Source organism: Cucumis melo, chromosome 3, assembly GCF_025177605.1.
Source record: "Cucumis melo cultivar AY chromosome 3, USDA_Cmelo_AY_1.0, whole genome shotgun sequence".
Taxonomy (NCBI): domain Eukaryota; kingdom Viridiplantae; phylum Streptophyta; class Magnoliopsida; order Cucurbitales; family Cucurbitaceae; genus Cucumis; species Cucumis melo.
Window position 1 is genome coordinate 25,308,312 of NC_066859.1, and position 26,132 is coordinate 25,334,443.

The 26,132-nt window shown below is 33.4% G+C and overlaps 5 protein-coding genes across 6 annotated transcripts; 2 read left to right on the plus strand and 3 right to left on the minus strand.

Annotated features, from left to right (window-relative positions):
• Positions 1-2,246: 2,246 nt before the first annotated feature.
• Positions 2,247-6,205, plus strand: LOC103488494 (F-box/kelch-repeat protein At1g67480). The gene is made up of 4 exons (XM_008447272.3): positions 2,247-2,710; positions 3,768-3,837; positions 3,940-4,791; positions 5,400-6,205. Exons 3-4 carry the CDS (start codon positions 4,271-4,273, stop codon positions 6,025-6,027), a joined length of 1,149 nt encoding a protein of 382 aa, XP_008445494.1. The 5' UTR covers positions 2,247-2,710; positions 3,768-3,837; positions 3,940-4,270; the 3' UTR covers positions 6,028-6,205.
• Positions 6,206-8,228: 2,023 nt separating this feature from the next.
• Positions 8,229-10,863, minus strand: LOC103488493 (uncharacterized). The gene is made up of 5 exons (XM_008447271.3): positions 10,635-10,863; positions 10,088-10,140; positions 9,879-9,985; positions 9,247-9,281; positions 8,229-8,630 (listed from the first exon to the last, which is right to left on the minus strand). The coding sequence occupies exons 2-5, from the start codon at positions 10,088-10,090 to the stop codon at positions 8,563-8,565; spliced, it is 213 nt and encodes a 70-aa protein (XP_008445493.1). The 5' UTR covers positions 10,091-10,140; positions 10,635-10,863; the 3' UTR covers positions 8,229-8,562.
• Positions 10,864-11,957: 1,094 nt separating this feature from the next.
• On the minus strand, positions 11,958-15,030 carry LOC103488492 (proteasome subunit beta type-5). 2 transcript variants are annotated; one of them, XM_008447270.3, is made up of 8 exons: positions 14,859-15,030; positions 14,249-14,372; positions 14,027-14,156; positions 13,724-13,830; positions 13,424-13,558; positions 13,209-13,312; positions 12,463-12,563; positions 11,958-12,366 (listed from the first exon to the last, which is right to left on the minus strand). In XM_008447270.3, exons 2-8 carry the CDS (start codon positions 14,360-14,362, stop codon positions 12,239-12,241), a joined length of 819 nt encoding a protein of 272 aa, XP_008445492.1. In that variant the 5' UTR covers positions 14,363-14,372; positions 14,859-15,030; the 3' UTR covers positions 11,958-12,238. The 2 variants fall into 2 exon arrangements, with proteins under 2 accessions (XP_008445492.1, XP_050938057.1); XM_051082100.1 differs by lacking the exon at positions 14,859-15,030 and having other exon boundaries at positions 14,242-14,372.
• A 1,439-nt stretch (positions 15,031-16,469) lies between these two features.
• On the minus strand, positions 16,470-19,593 carry LOC103488491 (60S ribosomal protein L5-like). Its single transcript, XM_008447269.3, has 9 exons — positions 19,407-19,593; positions 18,993-19,062; positions 18,815-18,906; positions 18,220-18,346; positions 18,030-18,109; positions 17,812-17,928; positions 17,188-17,322; positions 16,920-17,089; positions 16,470-16,836 (listed from the first exon to the last, which is right to left on the minus strand). Exons 1-9 carry the CDS (start codon positions 19,407-19,409, stop codon positions 16,725-16,727), a joined length of 906 nt encoding a protein of 301 aa, XP_008445491.1. The 5' UTR covers positions 19,410-19,593; the 3' UTR covers positions 16,470-16,724.
• A 2,280-nt stretch (positions 19,594-21,873) lies between these two features.
• Positions 21,874-25,694, plus strand: LOC103488490 (uncharacterized). The gene is made up of 7 exons (XM_008447266.3): positions 21,874-22,056; positions 22,480-22,549; positions 22,678-22,837; positions 23,324-23,405; positions 23,879-24,095; positions 24,964-25,028; positions 25,368-25,694. Exons 1-7 carry the CDS (start codon positions 21,964-21,966, stop codon positions 25,620-25,622), a joined length of 942 nt encoding a protein of 313 aa, XP_008445488.1. The 5' UTR covers positions 21,874-21,963; the 3' UTR covers positions 25,623-25,694.
• The last annotated feature ends 438 nt before the right edge of the window (positions 25,695-26,132 follow it).

Here is a 26,132-nt window from a genome sequence, read left to right on the forward strand (position 1 = left end):
AGAAAAAATACTTAATTTTAAACGATCGCATTGACTATAGTAAGCAATTGTTTAGATAACATCTACACAATTGTGTAGTTCTTTTTAAACGATGGGAAAAGAATTTCAAATCTAAACGATCGTGTTAACTATAGTAAGCGATCGTTTGAATCATATCAATACGGTCGAATAGTTCTTTTTAAATGATGAAAAAATAAATTCAAATTTAAATAATCGTGTTAACCATAGTAAATGATGGTGTTACCAATGAAAAAAATCGTTTAGATCATGTCAAAATAATATTTAAACTATGTTGATATCCCTGAATATGAGGTAGCTAGCGTCACAAAATCTTAATATGAAATATGAGATTTAAATAGAAGAATAAATTGTTTAAAAATATAATAGAATAAATCGTAAAAAAGGAGAAAAAGAAAGATAAGTAACGTCAAGACAAATCTGTAATTATTTTCATAATTTACCCAATATGTTACATGGATCATAAATAATTTTGAATTTTTGTAACATCTATATAAATTAACCTCTTAAATGTAACAAATAGCAAAAAAAAAGTTTGGTATAATTAGTATTATATGTTTTAATAGAGTCAAAAGTTTGGAGGTGTAAATGGTTGAAAGCCATAAATGAAAATTGATTCATTAGCATTTAATTAAGTAATCAACGCCAATTTTGACCTTACGTAAGGATCCTCTCTCCCCCCCTCCCCATATCTTTATTTTCTTTTTCCTTTCTATTGTTTTTTACGAATGGGACTTGAGATAGGGACATGTTTGTAATTTCACCCTCCAATTATTGAGAACAAAGTATGAGATTGTGAAGATATATATATATATATATAGTCGTGTGGACAATTAAGGACATTGGCCCCTCCTCTCTATTTCCACTTGGGGAAATTCTAAAAGTCATATCCAATTTAATTGTCTCATAACCTAATCTCTTTTTTTTTTTTTTTTTTTTTTTTTTTTTCATTTTTATATAATTAGAATTTTTTAAGATTTTAATATTAGAGAATTATATTATCGTACCTCAATGAATTAAATACATGTTATGTTATTTATTTGATTATTTAAGGTATAAGTTTTAACTATATAACTCATCAATTAATAGGTTAATCTTTCTATCATCATTTATTTTTCATTAAAAGATCATTTAAAAATCGAAATACTTTGTAATATAAAAAGAAAAATTAGATAAGTAGTCGTAGTGGAGTTGTTTAGTCTTGGGATTCATACTAAAAGTAGTTAACCAATCATAATGATTGTTTTTAGTCTTTGTGGTCTAAAGTTTTCTTAGGATAAAAAATGAAGTCAACAACTCTTATTTCGATTAATATTTCTAAAGTTTATAACATCGTTTTTACACGATATTTGTTTATGTTGTCAAGTAAAATATTTTTGTTGAAAATTAAATTTATAATTTATATATAGTAAAAACAAAATGAGATAAGTTTTCTTTTTTTAAAAAAAAAGTTTGAATATATATTTTTTAATTATAATTATATATCTTTTGATCTCAATTAAACAAACTAAAGAATTGAGAGAATTTGATCCTTCTTGAATATACTCGAGATTTAAATATTCAGGAAAAGATATAATATGTAATATTTTTAGACGTCATTATCACGTTATATATAGTCAACTGAAGAAAAATATGTATTCTAAGTCAAAATTGTTGTCATATTAATAAAGGAAGCATTTACTTCATGTCATTTCATCTGAATAATCTTCCACCAAAGACTTACTTTGCACAAAATATAATTTTAGGATTAATTTTTAAAAACCTTCTTATGGTTTCAAAGTATACTTTTTGGGCAATATCCTAAAATAATCAATACTCGAGAATATGATTATTGATTTTGTGAATAAATGCAAATAGCAAACTGGAATACACAAATATCATTGTCTGCACAACCGACCAATACATAATGATTTTTCTTCCTCTACCTTTCTCCCATTTCCAATAAAATCTATTCATGTTTTTTAAAAATAATTTTCAAAGGAAAGTGATTTACAAATTACAAAAGAATGCATTATAAAATATAATTATAATTTGGGTAAAATTATAATAAAATTTTCGTCAACGTGTATATATATATATATATATATTCAATCATACTTTCTAAATTGTTTTTACTACTCGTTGAAATAAATTTCAATTTTTTACTATTCATAACCATTTCTTATCTTTCACTTTTTTTTTTTTTTAAGAAAATACAATTGTAGAAACAAACAGAATTCCTGAAAATTTGTTTCTTCTTTAATTTTCAAAACTTCACTGGATTTCATGAGTTGAAAATAACTAATAAAGCCTAAAACTTTTTTGTCGGAAAAAATAATTTCGTTTACATGATTAATTCTAAAAATCGAATAGTTATTATCCAAAAGTAAAATTCAACCGAAGAATGTGCGAAAAATGAGCTAAAAAAAACTGGATAAAATTAGATAGGAAAAAGGAAGAAAATGGTAAAATGTAGGTAAATGGTCTCGGAATAGTTCGTCTCTTTGGTAAGCACAAAAAGCAACAGCAGCAGTTGCGGGGAAAATCTCCTTCTGACGTGGTCTGGTTCTGTCAGTTTTATCCTTTTCTCCCATTCCCTATTCTTTGCTATCTATAAAAATCCAATCCCCCTTCTTCTGTTGCTGCATTCTCAACGCGTTCCTTAACCAAACTCAGACCAACTTTTATCATCTTCCATTGCTTAATTCTTTAGGTATTCTTCTTCTTCTTCTTCTTCACTTTTCTTTTTCTTCGTTTGGTTTCTGTTTCATGCTTCCTGCTTCCTTCAGATCTGACTTCATTTTACTTCACTCCTCTGTTTGCTTCCATTTAGTTTTCATTTCTAAGTTTCTCCTTTATTTCGATTTTTAGGAGCTGGGTTTTTGTTTTTCTCGATTTTTAGGAGGTGGGTCTTTGTTTATTCCAGTTTTTAGGAAGTGGGTCTTTGTTTATTCCAATTGTTCGGAGGTGGGTTTTTGTTTTATTTCAATTTTTAGGAGGTGGGCTTTTGTTTTATTTCAATTTTTAGGAGGCGGGTTTTTGTTTTTGTTTTTGTTTTTTTTTACTTGTGTAGCTTCTGAAATCCTTTGCAATGCTGTGCTGTTGTGTTTGTGTTGCTGTTTATGCTATATCCTAGATTCCCATTTTTTTGCTTGCTCTCGTTTCTGCCATTTCTAACCCTCGATTTCTTCGTCTGCTAATGAGTATGCGACTTTTCTTAGTGTTTGAGAAGTGTGTGAAATTGGTTTCGTTCTGAGAATTTCTTTTGGTTCATATTGGTTTTCCTTGATGCTCAATGTTGCGGGGTTCTTCTTGCTTTTTTGTTCAATTTTGAGTTCGGTGTCTGTAACAGATTAATTGGTTCCAGATCTGGTTGAAGAGCTTTTTCCTTTTAGTACCCTTTAGGAGGAGGGAACTGTTGAATCCAATTTGTTGCCTGTATTTCTCTTCGTAGTTCTTCGAATTTCGGTTTTACTTCATTATCAGGAGGCTATCGGGATGTAATTTTGTCCATGCCTGCATCACTTGCTTGCTTATGCGTGTGATTTTTTTTTTTTTACTCTGTTGAAAGATTGCATAAATTATCTGAACTGGATGTAGTTTCATCTTCTATTCGTGTTTTCTAAGTCCTTTCTTTTTCACAAGTTCTATGATTTTTGTGAACTGTGCCTCTATAGTAATAATTATTGGATTTGTATTTTCCTTTTGATATTAAACGTGTGTTATTGGGATTAGTTTGCCCTAATCGTTTATGATTCTTTGTATTTCAGACTTTTAGTTTCCCTTGTTTCATATGGAAGTTATGGGGGGCTAACTTGGCAAGTTCTATGGCATTGACTGGTATGTTCTTCTTTCCTCTTGATTATGACGCCGTGAATAGTTGCTCATTTTCTTCCGATTTCACGAGCATGAAATTTAAGCTTTGTGCTGCACAATGTGTAGGTATTTTGACAATGCATAGAGGAAGAGATAACCCTAAAAAGTTGCAGAACATCACTCATACGGCAATATCTAGTAAACAAAAACGTGAATTTGGTATGGACTTTGAATCAGACTGGACAAGACACGTTAAGTCTTCTGCGTTTGCTGCTCCAGTGATCCGTTCTGCAACTTCGTTTATGCGTTGGTCTTGCAGAATCCCAATTAGTGAAGGATATCAGGAATTTCTTTAATTGAAGTCAGTCCAAGATAAGTTATTACACTATTCGAGCGATACTGTTGAAGAAAAACAGTCATCGTTGTACGATATTTAATTGGTTACTTTATTTGGATAATGCCTGGATTCATTTCTGGAAAGAAGAGGCTCACAGAACCAAAGATGTGCATCATCAACACTGTTAAACAGAATTCAATCTGTCTTTCAAAAAGCGATACTGGATTTCATTCTCAGTATGATTATGAGTCTCTCCTTCCTGGCTTACCTGATGATGTAGCAAAACTGTGTCTTGCCCTTGTTCCTCGTTCTAGCCATCCATCCATGGCTGGTGTTAGCAAGAATTGGAGGTCATTCATTAAAGGCAAGGAATTCATAACTGAGAGGAAATTAGCTGGTGCAGTTGAGGAGTGGCTGTACTTCTTAACTATGGATACTGTAAGGAAGGAATGCCACTGGGAAGTGTTTGATTGTGTGGAACATAAGTTTCGAGTGCTTCCACCAATGCCTGGAGCAGTGAAGGCTGGTTTTGAAGTGGTTGTTCTGAACGGGAAGCTTCTTGTCATAGCTGGTTATTCAATTGCCGATGGGACTGATTCTGTTTCATCAGACGTTTATCAATATGATTCTTGCCTTAATAGGTATGCTATCCATGTGAATGTAGAAATATATGTTTCCAGAAGTTGCTTTCATACTTGTTATGATTAGCATTAGGCCTGTTTTGGTTGATAATTCTGATTGTTTTCTAATTACCCTATATTATTTCCCTTTAGTCATATTTAGCGGCCTGATGCGGGGATCATCTTCCAATCTTTGAATCCTCTGTGGACTCTGCTTCGTGAAGCTATTAGTGAGCATAATGGTTTCTATGTTTCCCTTAACAAAAAAGTCGTGGACCATGAATTTGAACTTTGAACTACAGTTAATTTTGATGATCTCATTGTTTTTGTTAGCCTTAACTGTTAATGAGGTGATAGTTATTGTTGTAGACCGGTTTCAGGCTGCTTGATTCTGACCATTCATCTTAGGTTTTACATTAGAGGAATATTCAGTATAGAATTTATGCAAAACCAAAACTCTCATTGATATGGAACTTTTGTTATGTTTACGATCAATTGGGAAACCGACCATTTAAAGTTCAAACTTATTTTATCATTGCTTTGTTATATTTCTCTGCTTGCTACAGAGAAATAGAATGTGATTTGGAAAGGTTTAGTTAGTTATGTGACGTCTTGAAACGTTGATGCAGGTGGAGCAAACTGGCCAATTTAAATGTAGCTCGATACGATTTTGCTTGTGCCGCTGTTGATGGGATTGTCTATGTGGTTGGAGGCTATGGAGTTGAAGGTGACAATCTATCGAGTGCTGAGGTGTATGACCCCGAAACTGACAAATGGACTCTAATTGAAAGCCTCCGTCGCCCTCGATCAGGCTGTTTTGCATGTGGATTTGATGGTAAGCTGTATGTCATGGGTGGAAGGTCAAGCTTCACGATTGGAAATTCGAAGTTCGTGGACGTATACAATCCCAAGAGGCATAGTTGGTGCGAGATGAAAAATGGTTGTGTCATGGTCACTGCTCATGCTGTGGTTGGTAAGAAGCTCTTCTGTATGGAATGGAAGAACCAACGGAAGCTTTCCATGTTCAATCCGGAGGATAATTCATGGAAGACGGTACCAGTTCCATTAACTGGTAGCTCAAGCATTGGATTTCGGTTTGGCATACTGGACGGGAAGCTGCTGCTCTTTTCGTTGAAGAACGAACCTGAATACCGTACTTTGTCATACGATCCAAATGCAACTCCTGGTTCAGAATGGAAAACCTCAGACATTAAACCATCTGGCTTGTGCTTGTGCAGTGTGACCATCAAGGTTTGACAATGGAGTTTCATTTTTAGAGTGAAAGGCAGTAACACGGTTGGGAATATGCCAAACACTTCTTTATCCACTTGACTTATTTGTTTAGCAAATTCTAATTCATTTCCAATTTTTATTTCCTGACAATGGATGATGATTTCTCCAATCATTTACGCAAATACCATTATTATCTTAGTGATCTTTTGGTGCATCAATACTCTGATGATGCTTTAAAACAAGCCAGGAATCATGATAGATACTCATGAAAAGGGTTAGAAGCATCTGATGTTTGTTCATGTTTACATTGCTTGCAACTTGCTGTCCTTGGAAAATGTTGAAACCAACATTGTTTCTTGTGTGCTGGCTGATCAAATCAAGTCGAAGATGTTTGTCGTATCTGGTAAACGACGGGTTGTTTGCGAGTTTAAAATGATGATTTTTTAATAATATGTAGGAAGATATCAGTTGGTATGGATATCCATCAAGCCTTTGCTGCAGGATTGAGTGTTTGGAAACTAATCCCATGTTGAGAAATGATGTATAAAAGATTAAGATTTGTACATAAAAGCATATGGTATATTTTGATTTAATGTGTATACTTTATCCCTTTTAGTTATTCTCTCGAAGATTGCATTGAGGGATTTCTTTAAATATACTTTAATGAAGATTGTTGGTGGGATTTTCAACCAACAAATATTTCTTTCCAAAAACTGAAGCTTTTCTCTTCCTTTTGGCAAACCAATCTTCAACAATTTTGTTATGCTTTTAGCCAATATGCTTCCTCTACACAATATTGAGTGTATCTCAAAAGAGAAATTTGCAGAATCTGTTGGGGAAAAACAAAAAGAAAAAGAGCTTTCTATTTGATCCTTTGTTGCATAAAATAGATGCACTCGTAAATTAACAATAGAGTCTAAAGCAAAAGACCTATAGATATAGAGTAATTTTGATTAAAGGAGTCTAAAAGTGTTTATCACTTATAGTGCTATATTTCCAATTATCTAGAAATGTATACAGACAAAAAAGAAGTCAACTTAGCAACTAAAGAGAACCTAATTTTCAAACACAAAAAAAAAATGACAAAGAAACATCGTCTACTAACATGAAAATTCTTTTTCAACAAAAATAGACTAATTTGAATTGCAAAAACACTCAACAATGATTTCATCGCTACAAAAGTTGGTAATGGACATGTTTTATTTCTTGTTTCTTCTCAGTCATCCATAAAATTATAACCCAAACTCTCGATGTGTTTCTTTTTGCACACACTCTCAGTTTCTCATCCTATAATTGTGCATAGAAAATAAGTACACCTCAAACAACATATTATGATTGGGGAATGGAAGAAGGAGAGCGAGAAGGTTTGAAAAAAGGGGCAAAAGAAATAGGAAAATGTTGGGGATAAATTAAAATAGATGAGAGAATAGAAATGTAAGAAGAAAAAAAGTGACAGGATGCAGATAAACGGTGTTTCCATCAAAAGTATTTTTGAAACAAAGTTCATGGGTATTTTTTAATAATTTAACCTTACATTTTTCCATTATAAAAAAAAAAGGAAAAAGAAAAAGAAAAAAAAAAGCTTACAATTTTAATTATTCAAAGGGTTTTCAATCGGTCTCTTCAATGAACATGTGATTTTAAAAACGAAAAAACAGAGTGTATAACTACATGTAGAGTTTACCTGATAAAGCTGGTTAGACAACGACAGGCCAAAACTAGTCCTGGAAGATGCTCCAGCGAACAACAATGGGAATTAATGTTTAACAAACATCCATTTCATGAGAAGATCCACTTGGTAAATGCCTTCTCAAAGATTGATTTGAATTCATTTTGATCTTCAATTCACTACTTATAATAAAACCAGGCATTACCAGCATCAACAGTGCAGATAAAACCAAAGGTGAAAGGGACCGAACTGAATTGTAAAAACGAATCAGTTCGGTTAACAGCTATTCAGACCTTTTAACTCCTAATAAAGTGTTTTCTACGATACTTTATTTTGAAGTTTCAATCCTAAACTATAGGCTAAGATTGATGTAGATTGGCATTCCACTATGCAGTCTCCAGACAATGATTTATGGACTGGAAATAGGCAAAAAAAACAAAACAAAAACATGAGATTTCTAATTTACTAGAGCAAATGAGATGCTAGGAAGGATCCTTTACTAAGGGAATTAGGAGTAAGTTGGAGAAAAGAGGGCAACCAGTCAAAGCAGAAGGTATGTGTCGAAAGTAGTACAAGGCACTAGAGAAACTTTAGTGAAACAATTTCCAAATTTGGTTTGTGTTTGTCCATCATGTGACCAACTAACAACAATATCTCGTTTGCTTTCTAATAAGAATCTGAAAAAAGTAACACAGCAATGATCTACCTTTCTGAAATTTCTGAGACTGCATAGCAAACAAAACAATTTGTAATGGAATGCTCGTGTAATAATGGATTTAAACAGCTTTCAACCATGTCACTACAGAACTCTAATATCAAAAGCCCTCTTGCTAAAATAAGACTGTAACGCACGACATGCTAAATAAATCAGAAGGGAATATAGGCATAGCTCAGAAGAAAATTATTGAGACTCCCATTGAGAAACATCCCACAGCTACCCAAGGACTCAAACGTTCACCTGAATCACAAACCAGCACATCATCCCGTCAGATAATAATGCATTGTTTTAATTGGCAATAAAAAATATGCCAAACTAATTGTTAAATGTTTAACTAAAACTTCATTTCTTTCCTCCATTTCCTCTCTTACGTGATTTTTGTGGATATAAATACTGATATGGACAATGACAGCCTGCTGATCAATGATCACTAGAAATTTAAAAGGCCAACACAATAATGTTATTTTTCAAATAAGAAAGAAACTAATTACTTCTTTAGTAGTACAAACCCTTCAGTTTCAAGAAAATCACCAAACAAACAAAGAACGTGCATTTGAGATACAACCAAACCCTGCCAGAACAGGTTTCCATCTCCCAAACAAGCCTTATGATTGATTATTTGTTAAAGAGAGATTTCTAAGATATTTTATTGGCCAATGATACAGTTTGAGATCAAATCATAGAGTATAATTGCTGACATCAAAAATGCAGGCCCATAAAGAGAAAGAAATGCTGGAAGAAACAAAAAGAAGAAAGAAAGAGTTCAGAATCCTACAGCTCTTCTGTATCTCATAAATTGTTCCAGCAAAAGATTCAGGGTTGTAAAAAAATGCGCAAGTTTAATCAAGAATCCTACCTATTCTGGCTGCTTTCCAAAAGAAGCCACGGAACCTGTCAGATGAACAAGTCAATTAACAACTACATGAAATTATGATGTGCATGTATTTTGAAAATAAGAGGAAATGATTTTGCACAGCAAGAACAACCAAGACAGTGATTTTTTTTATGAACCAAACAGCTTTCATTGAGAAAGAATGAAAGAATGCAAGGGCATACAATAAAATAAAATTAAAAAAAAGAAAAGAAAAAAAAAAAACAGCCCACCAAAAGACCCCAACTAACAGAAGGGGGACAAACTAAATAAAATGTTACCTATAGAGTAATTACAGAAGTGCTTCAAAATCAAAGCCCAAAGGGAAACATGAAATCTAGCCAAGGACCGAGTCCGTGATTAATACACCACCATGATAACCAATGTGCTTACAATGAACCAACATATGTAAATATTGCATAGGAAATTCAAATATAAGATGTGAAAAAAAGAATCCGGTTATTTCCAAGCATCAAATTAACTCCAAACATGTAGGGAGAAGAAAAGAAAAGTAGCAACATGAAATGGAAAATAGAAACACTTAGCCGACAAGCTAGACCAGATTTTCTATATCAATCTCAATGCAGTATATAGAAAAAGAGACAAGAAGGAAGTACCCATTTCTTTGCTCAAGAATAGCAGGAAAATGCATCTTCACATAGGTACAGGTACAAATTCCCAGAAGAATAACTGTCAGAAAGGAATGAAAATTGAACAGAGCCGACTGAAAAACCAAAAACAACCATATTAGTGTTTAGTAGCACCACTATTTATCCAAGCTAAGAAAATATTTATAGTCCAAACACCAAAAACAAGGATCATTTACCATGTTCAAAGTGCCAGGTATTAATCACGTTAACAATCCTCTTTCAATTCAATCTAGAAATAGGTTAAAAACAAGTTAGCAACGGACCAAAATGCAGTTCGATCATAGCACATCCACAGTTATCCACGATTACAACTAAAATCAGGAATTAACAACAAACACTTCTAATAATTGGAAAATATAGGGCAAACAAAATTAACTTTTCGATTACTAGGAAGTCCAAAACACGACTCCTAAGTTTCTAGCGAGATTTAAGGTCGTCACAACAAAGCTAAACCAAACTATCTCTGTGTAGAAACTACAACAAAACGTGGTTGCAAATACATATCAAAATCTTGAGGTGTTAACCTCGAATTCGATTCACAAATCGGTGATAGAGAACAAAACAATGTTAAACCATTAACTTCCTACAACAAAGATCCGAATCTCCCAATACCCCAAGGAGCATTCTATTCAAACCCATGAATCCAAAAACCTAAATTCAAGTAAAACGCTAAAACCCAATAACATCGAAACCACTAATCCAAGAAAATCACAGAATACTTACCGAAGGTGCAGAAATGGAGATTAAGAAAAGAAAGCAGGGGTCCTACTCAAGTCCCGAGAGATTGTCAGATCGGAATCCTTCGGAAATGAAAGAAGAAGAGGAAAGGAACTTCTTGACCTCCCAATAACCGAGGTTTTGAGTAGCGGCGAGCAACTCCCGGCTGAGAATTCCGCGGTTCAGACGACTGACGAGTCCGACCTGATGGCAACTTTTCTTTTTTCCTTTTTTTACTTTTAAATTATTTATATTTATCATTTGATTAAAATATCATTTTAAATTCTTAGCATCAAATATTTTCTTATTTGCTGTTTTTTTTTTTTTTTTACATTTCAAAACGTAAAAGCTTTAAGTCAGTTTTAGTTCCAAGTTTATATTTCATAATTGTTAAAATTTTAGATTTAATTTTTTGTTTTAATTTGTTTTCTAGATTTTAAGGTTTGTGTTTTTAGTTTTGATTTTTTACCTAATATTTTTTGAAAAAAATTAACTAATGTTTCTTTTTCTCTCTAATGTTGGATTAATAAATTTAAAATGGTTATGATGTGAAAACAAGAGATTTATTTTAAATGAAAAAACCTTAAAAATATATATAAATTCATTAAAATTTTACTTGTTAGAGTAGATGATCATGATAAACATCTATCATATTTAAACTAAAGTGATAGAGAAATAAGACAACTTGAAAACCAATAAAATTCATTTAAATTAATTAAAATGACCCCAAATACACTAATTTTTCCTACGTGAATGCATATGTGAGAATGAGAGTAATTTTAATTCGTCTTCAATTGAAAACCAATTCTGATTTGCTTAAAAAAAAATCCTTCGGAGATTTCTTGTTTAGGAAGCAACTAACAGTTCCTTTCGCTACGGGTCAACCATCAAATTATCAATCTCAATTGAATGAATACACAAAAAAAAGAAAGAAAAAAAAGGGTAATCTTTATTGTTCCATTGCCATTACTTTGATCATTGCACAAGGAGAACGAATGGAAGGGCAAAAAAGGACGCAAATATATATACCCTTCGTTCGTACCAACTCTCTATTCTTTTAAGAAATGAAAAATTAAACACTTAAAAAGAGTAAAATCAAATATCATAAAACTTGAATTTTAAAAGTTCATTTCGCCCTTGAAAGAAAAGTGCCATTTTTGTTTTCACAACCATATCTAAAACTCTAGTAAAAATTAAGATTAATCGTATATCATCAACATCCCTGACCATTTTTCAAAAAGAAAATATCTGAAAGTTTTGTTTGATATAACAAAATCCAACTTTCGGATCATAAATGGAAAAAGAATGCTAAACTGGAAAGCAGAAGCATGGTAAAGAGGGTAGTCCCAATGAAGAAATGGATTTAAAATTTAGGAAACACAGACAAGGTCCTCCAACAAACCATACAACTAGAATAACGCAACAGAAAGTTCCTTGCAGCACAAGTTTCCAAACCTAGATCCAATCGAACTTTCTACGGTTCTGTCCTTGAGTTGTAAACACTTAAACTTTAAAAATACCACATTTAAAGCATCTCTTTAGAATCAGTTGCCCCTAACACAAATCCACAGGGAGTGTTGTCTTAACTTGCTCGAGTCTATATCCAATCATCAAGCGGCAGTTACTTCAGTCATTTCCTGATCGACTGTAGTTGGTGTCACGGGATAGTAGTTGTAATGAAGTTCTCCTACGTCATCGCCAGAAAGCTTTTTCCATCCATTTGGTCCCACGTAATAAACTGATCGATGGCATTCAAAACAAAAAGAGTCAGAGAGAGTTTGCACAAGCACACGAATTGGTAATACAATCAAGAGACATTTTGACCGAGGAATACCGCTAGCAACTCCACCACTGGCACCATCTCGGAAAGTTGCATGATAAATAGCTCGTCTAGCCAGTTCGGCAGCTTCTTCAACAGACAAATCATACCGATATCTGCTTTGTCATACAACATCAATTGATATATATACATAGATCGAAGAAGATGGATAGATGGGCCATTGATTAGAGATGAGGGAAGAAAAGGTAAGAGAAAAGGCAAAGTGTTAAATTAGAATGACAGAAGGAAAGAATTATGCCATTCAAGCCCAAGAAAAAATCACAATAACCAGATGAGCTTCTAACTAATTCTAATTGGTGGCTTTCTGCTATTTCTACATGGAACGGTATTGCAGGAGAAGGGGTGTTGAATCCATCCACTTTTAGTTTTAGAGTGTTAAAATGATTCTCAACATGACATGACAATTTATTTTAACAATTTCAAACCATCCTAAACAAGCTTGTACTTGCTACCTAAGTGCAATTGTCACTATATCAATTAACAATTTTTTTCCTTCTAAAATAAAATATTTATTACCAAATGTCGGCAGAGCCGTTTTTGTATCCATAAGACTCCACAAATTTAATTTAATGTCCTAATTAGTTGGCTACCATTGTTTTTTTATATGCTCCAAATTAAGGTCATGCCGGATCATGGTGATTCACAAAACTACAACTGTTCTTCTTAATATGAAGTTCTGAGAAAATAACTGAATTGAGAGAAATATTGAAGATATCCTGATAATGGAGAATCTCACTAACCCATTATCCAAGACACCGTAGGCATAGGGTGAACCAGATCCAACAGAAAATCTTGTTCCTTTCAGCCTCCCTCCCTCACTGTCTACGTAATATAGACCAGGACCCTAACATGCCAAAAAAGAAGGTAAGTTGTAGATCAAATAAAATATGAAAACGAAATAAAATGTATGCCACTACTTAAAATTAGAAAATAAAACTAAATCATTATTTATTACTGTTTCATCCCATCCAGCAATCATAGTCCCAACAGAAAGACCCATTCCACGATAGGAGTACAGAATGTTGGCAAGTAATTTGGAGGCTCCTGCAACTGAAATTCGGCGCTTGTTTGCTAACTCGTGTCGGCGGCACTAAATCATGTTAAAACGATGATCAGCTAAGCACAGAAGAAAAATCCAAAATATCAACGTTCACAAGGAATGGTTAATTGAATAGAGAAGGATAGACATCTGAAGCACATTCGAAAGTTGAGTCGTAAGAGGAAAACTCAAAGTAAATGAACATTTGCCAATTACCTTAACACCAAGGTTTCTATGCCAAAACTGGCAATCAGCAGCACCTCCAGCCATAGTGCCAAGCATGTAAGGATTGATTTCAATAATTTTTTTCACAGATTGTGATGCTGATCAATCAAACAAAAAATTAGATCAAAACAAAGAACGGTACTCAAATAACAAAATAATAACTTAAATACAGTGGAGGATAGTGGGAGGGAGGAGCAACGGGCAAAAAGCTAAATAGGAAATTTAAACCAAGCCACATCTAAAAATTAATCTGAAATTTGGTTAAAGAACACATGTAATGAAGTTAACACATACATATATAGCCTCCCATGCTGGCACGAGAATCAGCAGCAACCATGACTCCTTCCTTAAAAATAAAAGCCAGTGTGGTTGTTCCTTTGGCTGGCTTTACCATTTGAATGGCATCTTTCTGAAAGCCATCAAACTGAAATACAGAGGATATCAAAGTCAGAAAAAGCAATTCTATAGAGAAGCATCCACCCCAGAAAGCAGTATGAGAAATGATTTACAAATTACGTCACTGGAATTAGGGATCTCAAAGGATGGAGCAGCTGCAAACCCTTCCAGAGCCTCCATTCTTGGCCCAAACATCGGGGCGGTTGTTTGAAGACCACTGGTATCAAGCTTCATTTTTCAACTCCTGTTGTAGACCAAATATCAATCTTAAGTACACGGTTCGTCTTACAAATAAGTTATCCATACAACAAGACAAAAAATCAAGAGTACAAAAAAGAAATCCCAAGAAACACCCCCAGCAATGCCGATGAACGAGCAAGTTCAACTTCGCTCAATTAACGAAAAGTTTATTTGGAATACCCTACCCGGAAAATGATCAAAACAACACCAACGTCCAAAAACCAAATACACCCTCCAATCGATTAGACATAAAGCGACACAAAAACTCATCGACCATAAAAAATAGAACCATACAATCGAAATCCATGTAACAAATCAAAACAGATCCGTGAATTCATCAAAATGCAAGCAAATTTCAACCAATAAAACATGTCGATACCAAAACCCTAATGAAAGACACAGGTTCCAGTATGCAATCAGTGTAGTGAACCCGCATATGAATTCGAAGAACAAAAAGAAAAGGAGCAAAAGATTAACACTTCAACTTTACCTTGAGGTAGAACCTAGAGCAATAAGAGAACAGCAACGCAAACTAGAACCAAACAAAAACCCCACAACGTCGAAGGAAATGATCGGAATGGAGGGGAAGATGCCGCATTAAGGATTTTGACAGGAAAGTCGAATGCAAGTTTCTTGTCCTCCAGGAAACCAAAGGACAAAATGGGCCTGGGCCACATCTTGACTTGGGCTAACTTTAATAGTTGTATGTATTGGGCCTTAGGGCCTGAAGGCCCAAGTTTGGTTAAACCAAACTTGTATACGAAGATACGCCGAATAATTACGATAGATAACAATTTTTAGAATAATTATTAAGTATGCATTAATATTTTAGAAAAATTGTAAACATAGACTTCTATCATTTATAGATTTTAACAACTATATTTGCAATTTTTTAAAAATATTTCTATATACTTAATTATGTTGAATATAATTGCTACATTTGCAACTATCTCATATATATAAATGGTAGTAATTTACATCGCTAACCATTTTGTTTTTTAAAATTAAGATATAAATACTAATTTGTTATCTATTTTTTACCAATGATTTAAAAATTCAAACAAAATTTTTAAAAACTAAAAAGAACAGCTTTTAAAAGCTTGTTTTTCAAAATAAAATTAAAAGAATCCAATTCTCATTATTACGAATGATGCAAATAATCATATGAAATGAGGAGGAAATATGCTTAATTTTTAAATAACCTTCGTATGTTAGGTTAAGGTAAGGTTTTGCACCTAACTCGCTGTAAGGAGCAGGGGCATGTACCATATTTATGACTTGTCAAAAGTACTTATCAACCCAATTAATCGTTTTTGGATTCGTCTCCTGATATTGAAAGGATAATTAAGAAAATTTGACAATTGTCTTCTTCCTTTCCTTCATTTATTTATTAAGACTTTTCATTCACTTATTACTTATCAAGACTGGAACAGTGTAACTCACAAGTGGACTAAAAATGACCCACTAAAGCAAATTTTCTATGAGCGGCTTAATTTTAGATTTAGCCTGTAGAAAATCTAAAATCATCTATTAATTTCGTTGTAATTTTTATTAATTAAGTAGATATTTGAATTAGTTTATGTTTTATGTATTTTTTATTCCATAGTCCATGAATTTACGGATTTGAAAATATCATTTTTTTTTCCCACCGAACACATATATTGTTGAAAGAATCATCCTATAAAATGATTTTAATTAGGTCTATTATCATGTCTCATCATTTCAAAATTCAATTTAATTTTACCCTTGCTAATTGAAAGGGTAGAATTAATAACTAACAATAAACTTAGAAGGGGGAAAACATACATAATACACGAACTCAAAAGATAATCAATAAACCCTAAGGAAAGTAACCACAGCATGACCCCATTGTAAAACTTTATTAAATGAATCAAATTGGAAAGGATAAAAATAAAACCAACCTATATTTTAATATGAAATTTAAATAGACAATGAAATTCTAGGATCATCGATCTGCAAATCTAAAAATACCAAAAGAAATAAACAAATAATTTCCCTAAATTTTACGAAGATTAGGTCACTACAAGGCCATCCACAAGCTCTATTCAACGAACAGCCAAAATATATGATGCAATAGGCATAAATAAACCAACGACCGAGTTAAAAATTTAATTTTATCCAGAATCTCAATTTTGAATTTTGGAAACTAGAACTATGGCCATCAAAAATCAAGAAAACACTAAGAAATTTTGATTAAAAAAAAAGCTGCAAAATCGCCTCGGGGAGACAGAAAAAAATATAATATATGGATATTCTCACATAAGCTAAATGGTTGGTACTGATAGAATTGGTTGAAATACAGTTTGTGTTGTGATTCCAGGCAAGGCTAGTTGAATCACTCTTCGTCGTCTTCATCATCGTCAGCTCCAGCAGCAGAATTCAATGCATTCAAACGCTCGACCAACTTGGCCTTCCTTTGTTCGTATGTAAGCTTCTTCAAGTTATACCTATGAGAAAAACAGGGTAAGGATACAAAACTATAAATTAAAATTCTAGTTCAGTCGGGAAAAACTAGAGTTTCGACATTTACCTCTTGTGGGTCTTTGGTGGTTGCTTCTCAGTCGTCTTTGCCAATGGTTCTGCACGGATTGCAGAATGAACTTTTTTCAACAACTCTTCGATGTTGTCAGGCTCAATCCCTTTCTTGATGTAATCACTGAATTGAGTTTGATACTTCTCCGGTTCGTCCTCCATCAAGGTCTGAGTAATACAACTCATAAAAGTGAACATGATTCTTCAAGACTGAATAATAACTACTCTAATTTCCACGCTCGAATATCAAATTCAGGAATTTTTACCCGCATATAGGCAGCAACGTGACCTCCAAAAATGTATTTTCGATGAACATCAGCATTGAGCTCATTGTTACCCTTTGAGAAGCCAGCAAACCTCTTAACACTGTGTGGAACATCCAAACCACCGTCTAAAGCTCCCTGTGTGACGTAAAATTCATAGCTTCAGTCTTAAAAAAAATGGTTTCAGGTTCAAGAAAGATACCAAGAGCCACTAGAATTACAAAGAATATGGACAAATATTGATTAACTATCACAGTTATAAATTTGTAATATTTCAATTCTCAAATTACATTCCGAACAAGAAATGAGCTTAAAAACTACTCGTAATAGTAACACTACGATAAGCCGATAAATTATAACAGAATTCAAATTTCAAATGTTGAACAGCAGTTCAAAGAAACAAAATACAGAGATATAAGTGCATGCAAACATGCACGTAAACATGCCATATAAAAATATAATTCGTTTAACAAGATAATTCAATCCTTTTGTATCCAGCCATGGTTTGAAGAAGAAGAATCAATAAAATCATTCATGCAACATGCATCAAACCAGATAAAAATAATGCATGTAGCAGAAAGAAAACAGACCTACAGCTCATCTTAAATGGACTAACTAAATATATACCTTGAGGGCACCAAAAACACGATTTCCCGTAGTTGTTCGAACTAGACCTACGTCAAGGAGGGCTCTGAAAGGCCTTCGGCTATCTGTGGGTTCCACGGAGTAATCCTCTCCAGTAGCCTAATCATACAAACGCTTCCAGTGTTAAGAGTTTAATATAAGGGGTGAATTTCATTCTATTTTGCCTTTTCATAAGGTGATGGTGGGAGTGGATAGAATACCTCAAGATTACCCTCGTACTCATCATCCATCTCAAGCTTCTTCAAGACACGGCGAGCCAATAGAAGTCCAGTACAGTAGGCTAAACAGGTTTCATGCACCCATTCCAGATAAATGATGATAGGAAAAAGCAGTTAGTAAGAGAACAAAAAAAACTCAGCCCCCAATAGATTTACAATGCAAAAGTAGTACCTGCAGCATAATTTGTCAGACCAACTTCAAGACCATAATGTGGCAGCTCATGAGAATAAGCAGAAGCAAGAACCATGTCACCAGCAATGCTAGAAGACACTATTTGTGCTGTAATATCCTTATTGGTCTACATATGAACGTTAAGGTTCCCATTTCTAAAGTGAACAAAAATAGAGCTCACCATTCACAACAAAAAGAAGATGCTCATAAAAAGTAATGATAGAAGGTAACGGTACATCAAATGTCTTCAAAGATAGTTACAGAAAAATGAGGACTCACAAGAATCTTAACGAACCATAAAAGGAATTACTGATTCTATATTAATAAATTTGTTGGATCAATTTACCATAAATCAAAGGACTAATCAGTAAAACACAGCACTCACAATGCATATCGTTTTCGTAACACTAAGTAAATGGTATGTCCACAGATATTTCTATCATTGAGGCAAGCATAAAGACCCCAGACATTAAAAATTTTAGGGTGGGAAAACTGAAGGAAAGAAACCAATAATTGCAAGTTCGTTCCATTAAGAAACTAGAAAATCAAACAAAAACCACTGTCACTGCTCAGCTAACTGTATGTATGAGGATACAAATCTAATAACAAAACGGTATTTGGGAGTGTTGTACTTGTTCTTATCTTGGTTAATGAGGCGAATCCTAGCCCTATAATCAGTCTTGCCCTCTGCATTATCAGAAAACGACAATTAACTTCTCAAGTATGATTCATGAGAATACAAGCAAAAAAAAAAAAAAAAAAGTGGGAAATACCTCTTCTTCTCTTGAATTTAACCTGATACCGTTTAAAGTATGCCTTCGTCTTTTGAGCCTTCGCGAAAGCCTACAAAAAAACATCATCAACATCTTTCTGATCACGACAATCAATACTGAAACGAACATCGTTAACAAAACTAAGCGAAACATTGCAGTTACTCTGCTTCAATCATCCCCAACAACGCTATTGGAGAACAACTCGATTACACAACAGTAAATATCAATTGAATGTAAGTAGTATTCTTGAAGTAAAACTGAATGTAATGTCCAGATCCTCATGAAATTGAACAAATAAAAATGTATACAGTGCGGGAAATTCATTCCGTACCATTTATCTTCACTGAATGCTAAGATTTAAAAAATGCTAGAAAAATTAGAGGATATTTCTTTAAGATTTGAGCAAAAACTCACCATCTCTGAAGCTGCGACCTGAAGTAGAGTGAGAGGATGAGAGACACGAAGACGGCCGGAGCAGAGGGGTTGTTTGATCGAAGGATCTACTATTTGTATAAACCCTAGGGACACGTGATCAACGGCTCAGATTGTTCTGGCATCGTTGACAATTTAGGCGCGTGTTTGATTTCTTACTGTAAAAATCAATTTTTCTACTTGTGATACTTTTATATATAAATATAGTTTATGTTGATTTGATTAGTTTTCTAATATACACATTGAGTTCTTAATCTTAATTCATTGTATAAAAATAATTGTATCAAAATTTTATCTGCTACCATTTTGTTTAATTGATTCGACCAATTCGAATCAATCTAATCCAAATGATTTGTGATTGGATTAAGTTGAGTTCACTATTCAATAAAGATTATTTATGTTAAATAACTGTATTACCCAGACAATTGGATTAGATTTAAAAAGTACTCGAACTCAATTGAACCCTTGGACACTCCTGATTTTTACTATGAGTTTCGTTTTTTGTAAGATGTTTTCAAACCTAATCAAGTGAATTATTATAGTCTTAGCTTATTATAGTTTAATTATAATAATTGGTGTTAAGGGTGTGAATTGTTTTTAGTTTGGATAATAATAGAAAATAAAAAATGAACATTGAATAGAATACCACATTAAGTTAAGAGTTTTGAAATAGTACGTACCTAATTTGAAAGCTTTTAAATAACTTTTTGCAAGTAGTGATTATTATATTTATAGAGAATCTTCGTCTCAAACAGTGCCACTAGTTTAATCTTGTAAAACAAATTTTGTATGCATGTATTTATTTTTATCATTTACTTAAGACATTTACATATTTGAATTTCAAAGAATGTGACGAAATACTGTTAATTAAAGTAGAAAAAACGAAGAACGACTTGTTGTAAGATGAAATAAAGGAACTAATGGAGGAAGAAATCTAATCAATAGACAATGTAGTTGAGGTAAAGATTAATGGTAATTGGTAACCATAATTGCAATAACTTAATTACGAAGATTAATATATTCGAAAAAAGCATAATCAAAACTCAATCTTCAAAAAAAATTTCAATCTAAACCAATTCAACTTTTGCAGAGAAAAATCAAAACCATAACGTATTTGATTAATCTTAAAACTTATATTACAACTATAGTAGTGTAAAAAAAGTAACGTGTTTGAACTTCTTTAGGACTGAAACTTAACTTAATTGTAAATTGCCCTTTTATAAAGCCTTACAAAATTAGCACTTTTTAAAGTATGAGTGGGAGTATATGGATTTTAACCATAAACTTTGTGATTACTTACACACTTGCATGTCAATTGAGCTATGATCGGCGTCACGACTTCTTTCAAATTCGATGAGCGAAAAACCACTTTTTTGAAATGATTTTTTTTCTTTAGAAGAATACTGAACTTGGGATTAACTTAATATAATACTAACGTCTTCAAGTCCAATAAATAGGTAAAGCAATCACGAAGGTCAATAGTCCAAATACAACAAACAACATTAACAATACCTAACGAGCTAACTTATAGGTCATTGGATTATAATTGTACAAAACCAAGGCATTTAGAGATTAATTTGGCCAACAAAGCAAGAGCTTTGACCTAAGTGACTCCAAAAGCATACCTCACAAAGTTAACCGAAGGAAGTTTCTTGACACAATCTCATTGTCAAATTCACAACACAAACTCATTCATCCAAACTCATCCACGAATGCAATCCATTCGCCAAGTCACAATTTCACCTGTTTATGTCCTCCCACAAGGTGCAATGGACAACACCAAATTTCAAAAACTCGATGTGATTCATTCACTCACTCACACAAACTACTGTAAATGTAAATACACGTTAGTGAGCGATTTTGAAATTGTAAAATTATTTTTATTGTGTTAAAAATTCACTTCAAACCACATTTTAATCATTCAAAATTAATTTAATATTTATCTTTTTTACTTATAAATACAATATTCTTATCATAAGAAGGTGTCCCAATCATTAAAAATATGTTTGAGATCAATTTTACAAACAACGAATTTTAATAGTTTTTCAATCACTTTCAAAACAAAGTATTAAGAATATACCAACATATTTACTTTATTCATACTTAAAATTTATTGCTTTTTATGTCTATCATGATACATACAATAATGGAATAATTGTAAATGTAACAATTATATTCAAAATAATTAAGTATATAATAATATTTTAAAAAGTTTGCAAATATAACAAAATCGTTACATACTTAATAATTATTCTAAAAATTGCTACCTATTATAATTATCCTCCGATAATCTATCACGCTAGACGATGTTATTATTATGTTTCGTAAATATTTAACTTTGTTATCTTACTTTAAAAATATTTACAAAGGTAAGAAAATACTACAACCAATTTTGCTACATCATAATATTCAACACGGTAACGATAGAACACAATACAAATAATAGATATTTGATCATCGCGGTCAATCGTGAATAACACTAACAACAATAATAATAAATCGTCGAAATTCGGTGCGTGGGATTGGACGTTGGAGAAGGATGGCGCCTGGTTGGTCTGTGATGTCGCCGGAGTCCCACCTATTTCAGAGCTTCAATGGCCTTCAACAGCTAGCCGAGACGCGTCGCTTCAAGGTAATCTTCTTACTTCTTAGTTCTTACTCATTATTTGATCGTATTTGGTTCCGGTTACTTCCTTCTTCATTTTCTTATTCCTTCCAGTTCCATACGGAATCAAAGCCCTTTCGATTTCAATTGCATCGCTTTTCATGGCGTTTTTTTTGACTTAACGCTTTAATCGGATCAATACTTGTTGAGTCGAGGTGAAGTCCTCAATCGAATGCTTTTCTCCCTTTATAACTCAACTGAAGTGTTGAATTTCTATGGAAACGCAGTTCATCGTTCTTCAAAAGCTTGGAAATACAGTGTTGTCAAATTATCTTGAAATGCCGCGATGCTAACCACACATTCGAGTGTTTTTTAGATGCTTTAATTTTCAAACGCTCCGTTGGAGTTCAGTTTGGTGATATTGTGATAAATATGCTGGTAGCTTCGCAGGCATGGTTTTTGGACCAATTTGGAGTTTTGCATGATGGAAAACAGCCTTATCCTGGAGCTGTTTTAGCGTGTGAGTTTCCATTCACCCGATTTGCTGCTTTGGTGACTTAGATTTAATTGATTGTGTTAGCTTCCTTCCATTAGAATTTGATCATAACAGTAACAAATAATAACTCATTAACTTCCATCATGACGCAGTGGAGAAGTTGGCAGAGCGTGGTACGAAGATGGTTATTATAAGTAATTCTTCAAGACGCTCATCGACGACAATGGAAAAATTGAAGAGCCTTGGATTTGACCCCAGTCTGTTTATTGGAGCCATTACAAGTGGAGAACTTACTCATCATTATCTGCAAAGGTTAGTAAATTTTTTGTCCTTTAACCGTGACAAGCTGTTAGTCTTTGTATTTTATATTTGTAATCAAATATGAATGTTATATCATCCATGGTCGCCATGACTTGTTCGGTATAAACTGCGAACAACATCATGTACACTGCAACATATAGTATACCTCTTTTACCATTATTGAATGTTTGCAGTTAAGTCAATATTTCTCTTTTTTTTCTTCATTAGAGCAGTTTGCCTCTTTCGTTAATGATTGTACTATTTATAAGTTATAACATTAAGAGTGCACATGCCTTTCTAAGATTTGATATAATTATCGTATCTGGCAACACTGAGACTATTTAATGGGCAAAAAGAGTGGAGATTTTTGCATACTTAAGTGCCACAGCTACTTCCACGTTTTACATTTTAGAACTTGAAGTCTTCTACAATTACGTTTGTTTCTTCGAGATTGATTTTATGGGAGTGAACTTATTTTATGGTTTCTGATATTAAAAGGAGGGATGATGCGTGGTTTGCTGCTCTTGGTAGATCTTGCATTCATATGACTTGGAGTTCCCGTGGAGCTATATCGCTTGAGGTTCTGTCAGATCTGTGAATGTTTTGGTGTTTCTGTTGTTGTTCAGTTTGTTTTCTTACAGTCGAGCTCGAGCCCCTGATTACACTGCTGATTTGTGGTTGATTCTTGGACCCCCCCTCCCCCCACCCACTAAAAGAGGTTCAATTGCAGTCTTAGGAAATGATCATTGAGCACTTTCTCAACACAGTTATGTTTGCAGTCTAGTTAATTCTTACAATCTTTTCTTGGAATTTTAAATATATAGGAAACGAAAACATGAAAATCATAACAAGAAAATACCCTTAGTTGAGGACCTTAGAACCTGTATTTCACAAAACTTCCCTCTATATTTGTCTGTAAAATGGACTCTGAATCAACAGTGAGACACCTGCTGGCTATGTGCTACACTTGGTTCCCTTATTTTTCAATTTTCAAGGACTAAAATGAATGAGGTGCAGGGAATTTGTAGTGAGCTCAAGATTTCCTGTTTGTAGGGTCTGGGCCTAAGAGTTGTGGACAATGTTGAAGACGCCGAGTTTATATTGGCTCATGGTACTGAAGCTTTGGGGCATCCTTCTGGCGATTCACTTCCAATGACCCTTGAGGAACTTGAGAAAATATTGGAGCAGTGTGCAGCCAAAAAGATTCCAATGGTGGTAGCTAACCCAGATTTTGTGACGGTCGAGGCTAGAGATTTGCGTGTAATGCCCGGTAAGCGTTTACTCAGCTGTTTGGGAGGAGATTTATCTCCTTGCCTTGTTTTCTTCCCCTATCTATGTCCCCTTTATTTTTTTAAAGGATACTTTTTTTTTGGTCTCTTATCCAAAACTGATCACTTGTCAATCCTAAATCAATGCATTTAAAAAAACCTTCTTTAGATTCAAGAAGTATTTGATGCAGGGAAAAGATATTGTGATAACTCAGTCCCTTAGTTTGTTGGGCCCTTTTTACCGGACTATTTGCTTGATTTGATTTGTAGGATAATGAAATGATAGATCTCAAATTCAAAGAAGGAATCGCCTTTATTGGACTTTTAAAAATTGCTCTGGAGGACATTAAGCACCACAGTTCACCGTCACTCTCAGAGTTAGAATGCATTATACTATTGGAAGAAGGTGCCAAAACAATGACGAAATGCCCCTTTCAAAAGGAAATTACAAGCCCTCAATATAGTAATTCTTGACTTTCTTGACAATTTCAGATATATCTATCGTATGAAGTTCACGTCCAATTGGCTATTAAATCTTGAATATGGATGCATAAATATTAATGTTAAATGTCCTCATCAAATGGTTAAAGCATTTTGTGACTGTTTTCCATAGTATTCACTATTCCGTAATAACGACTAATTTATTTCAGCTAAAGAAATCTCAATTAGATCTATCATAACCCAAAATATGCGAAACTAACAAGTCTAGATACGAATTAAGCCTTTGGTTTATCTAAGTTCCTTCCATAAGGATTTTGTTCGGGAACTTTAATCCCTTTCCCTATCTATATCTATGCTGGTGATATGGAATACCAAGCCTTCTATTGCTTATTTTGCCTTGTGTAGCATAAGAATTAGTGGTGTCTGCAGGTACACTTGCATCCAAATATGAAAAGCTTGGTGGTGAAGTGAAATGGATGGGCAAGCCTGATAAGGTGATTTTTCTTTTAATTTTGATTAATGTCTTTTTGTATGAGTTTGAACGATTCTAGGGTGGAGAATTGAACTATCAATTTTTGAAATGATTATTCATGTCTTATCCACCTAACTATACTTGAATTGACAACATGGTAGAATGATATCATTGGTTATAATTCATTTAGCCTTGCATTGGTATTTAATGCGAGCAGATATTCATTCTTGTCATCACCTTCCATCTGTCCGTTGCATTAAATAAAATCATCTCCAAATTTTTGTTGACAATAACTTAATAATTTAGTGTACGTAACTTCGAGTTCGTAACTATTTAGTTCTTATTTTCCCAACGATACCAGATCATCTACCAATCTGCAATGTCTATGGTTGGGGTCGATGCCTCTGATTCGATTGCTGTTGGTGATTCACTCCACCATGACATTAAGGGCGCCAATGCAGCTGGGATCCCATCAGTTTTCATTACTGGTGGCATTCATGCAACCGAACTCGGACTTGGTAATTTTGACGAAACTGCTGACATGAATTCTGTCAAAGCTCTTGCTTCAAACTATGATGCTTATCCATCTTATGTTCTTCCTTCATTTACATGGTAGAATTATTTCTCAATGTATCTATAAAAAAAATACTTGTTTTTTAGCAATTGAAGTTTATGAGAATTTTGGTAACATCTCGAATTGATGATGTTAGAGTGCTTTTAGTTTTCGACTTTTCAAGCGTTTAATTTTGAAAACAAGTCATTTTGGAAAAAATCAGTATGTTTGAGAACCACCCGGATACTCACAAATGAAAATGATATATTAAGAAACACTTAATTTAAATAATTACACAAACTTAGTCTAGGTTTTAACTTTTAAGTATCAATTCAATTACATCGTTATCACTTTCATTTTAACTTTTAATTAAAATGTTTAAACTGTTTCACTAGTTTTCTTCTTAAGTGAAATGAAAATACGATGCCAAAAATCAACAACTTCTTTTGACAATATGCAAAATCTTCTATTGGGGCATTTTAAATGAAATTAGAGATTGGTTAAGTAAATTAAATGTTAGGAGTTAGTCTTTTATTCTTTGTTCGTGTAACGAGATTGTTCGTCTTTTATAGC

Coding starts and splice junctions, on each gene's coding strand:
- LOC103488494 (XM_008447272.3), top strand. CDS start 4,271: ATGCCTGGATTCATTTCTGGAAAGAAGAGGCTCACAGAACCAAAGATG. Junction 4,792..5,399: donor TATGATTCTTGCCTTAATAG/GTATGCTATCCA, acceptor ACGTTGATGCAG/GTGGAGCAAACTGGCCAATT.
- LOC103488493 (XM_008447271.3), bottom strand. Junction 9,282..9,878: donor ATTCTTGAGCAAAGAAATGG/GTACTTCCTTCT, acceptor TTCATCTGACAG/GTTCCGTGGCTTCTTTTGGA. Junction 8,631..9,246: donor TTGGAAAGCAGCCAGAATAG/GTAGGATTCTTG, acceptor TTTGTGATTCAG/GTGAACGTTTGAGTCCTTGG.
- LOC103488492 (XM_008447270.3), bottom strand. CDS start 14,362: ATGAAGCTTGATACCAGTGGTCTTCAAACAACCGCCCCGATGTTTGGG. Junction 13,559..13,723: donor ATAGAAACCTTGGTGTTAAG/GTAATTGGCAAA, acceptor AACATGATTTAG/TGCCGCCGACACGAGTTAGC. Junction 13,313..13,423: donor TTGCTGGATGGGATGAAACA/GTAATAAATAAT, acceptor TTGGCATGTTAG/GGTCCTGGTCTATATTACGT.
- LOC103488491 (XM_008447269.3), bottom strand. Junction 18,907..18,992: donor TAAATTCAAGAGAAGAAGAG/GTATTTCCCACT, acceptor CTGATAATGCAG/AGGGCAAGACTGATTATAGG. Junction 18,347..18,814: donor ACCGTTTTGTTATTAGATTT/GTATCCTCATAC, acceptor GTTCATATGTAG/ACCAATAAGGATATTACAGC.
- LOC103488490 (XM_008447266.3), top strand. CDS start 21,964: ATGGCGCCTGGTTGGTCTGTGATGTCGCCGGAGTCCCACCTATTTCAG. Junction 22,838..23,323: donor ACTCATCATTATCTGCAAAG/GTTAGTAAATTT, acceptor TGATATTAAAAG/GAGGGATGATGCGTGGTTTG. Junction 24,096..24,963: donor AGATTTGCGTGTAATGCCCG/GTAAGCGTTTAC, acceptor TGGTGTCTGCAG/GTACACTTGCATCCAAATAT.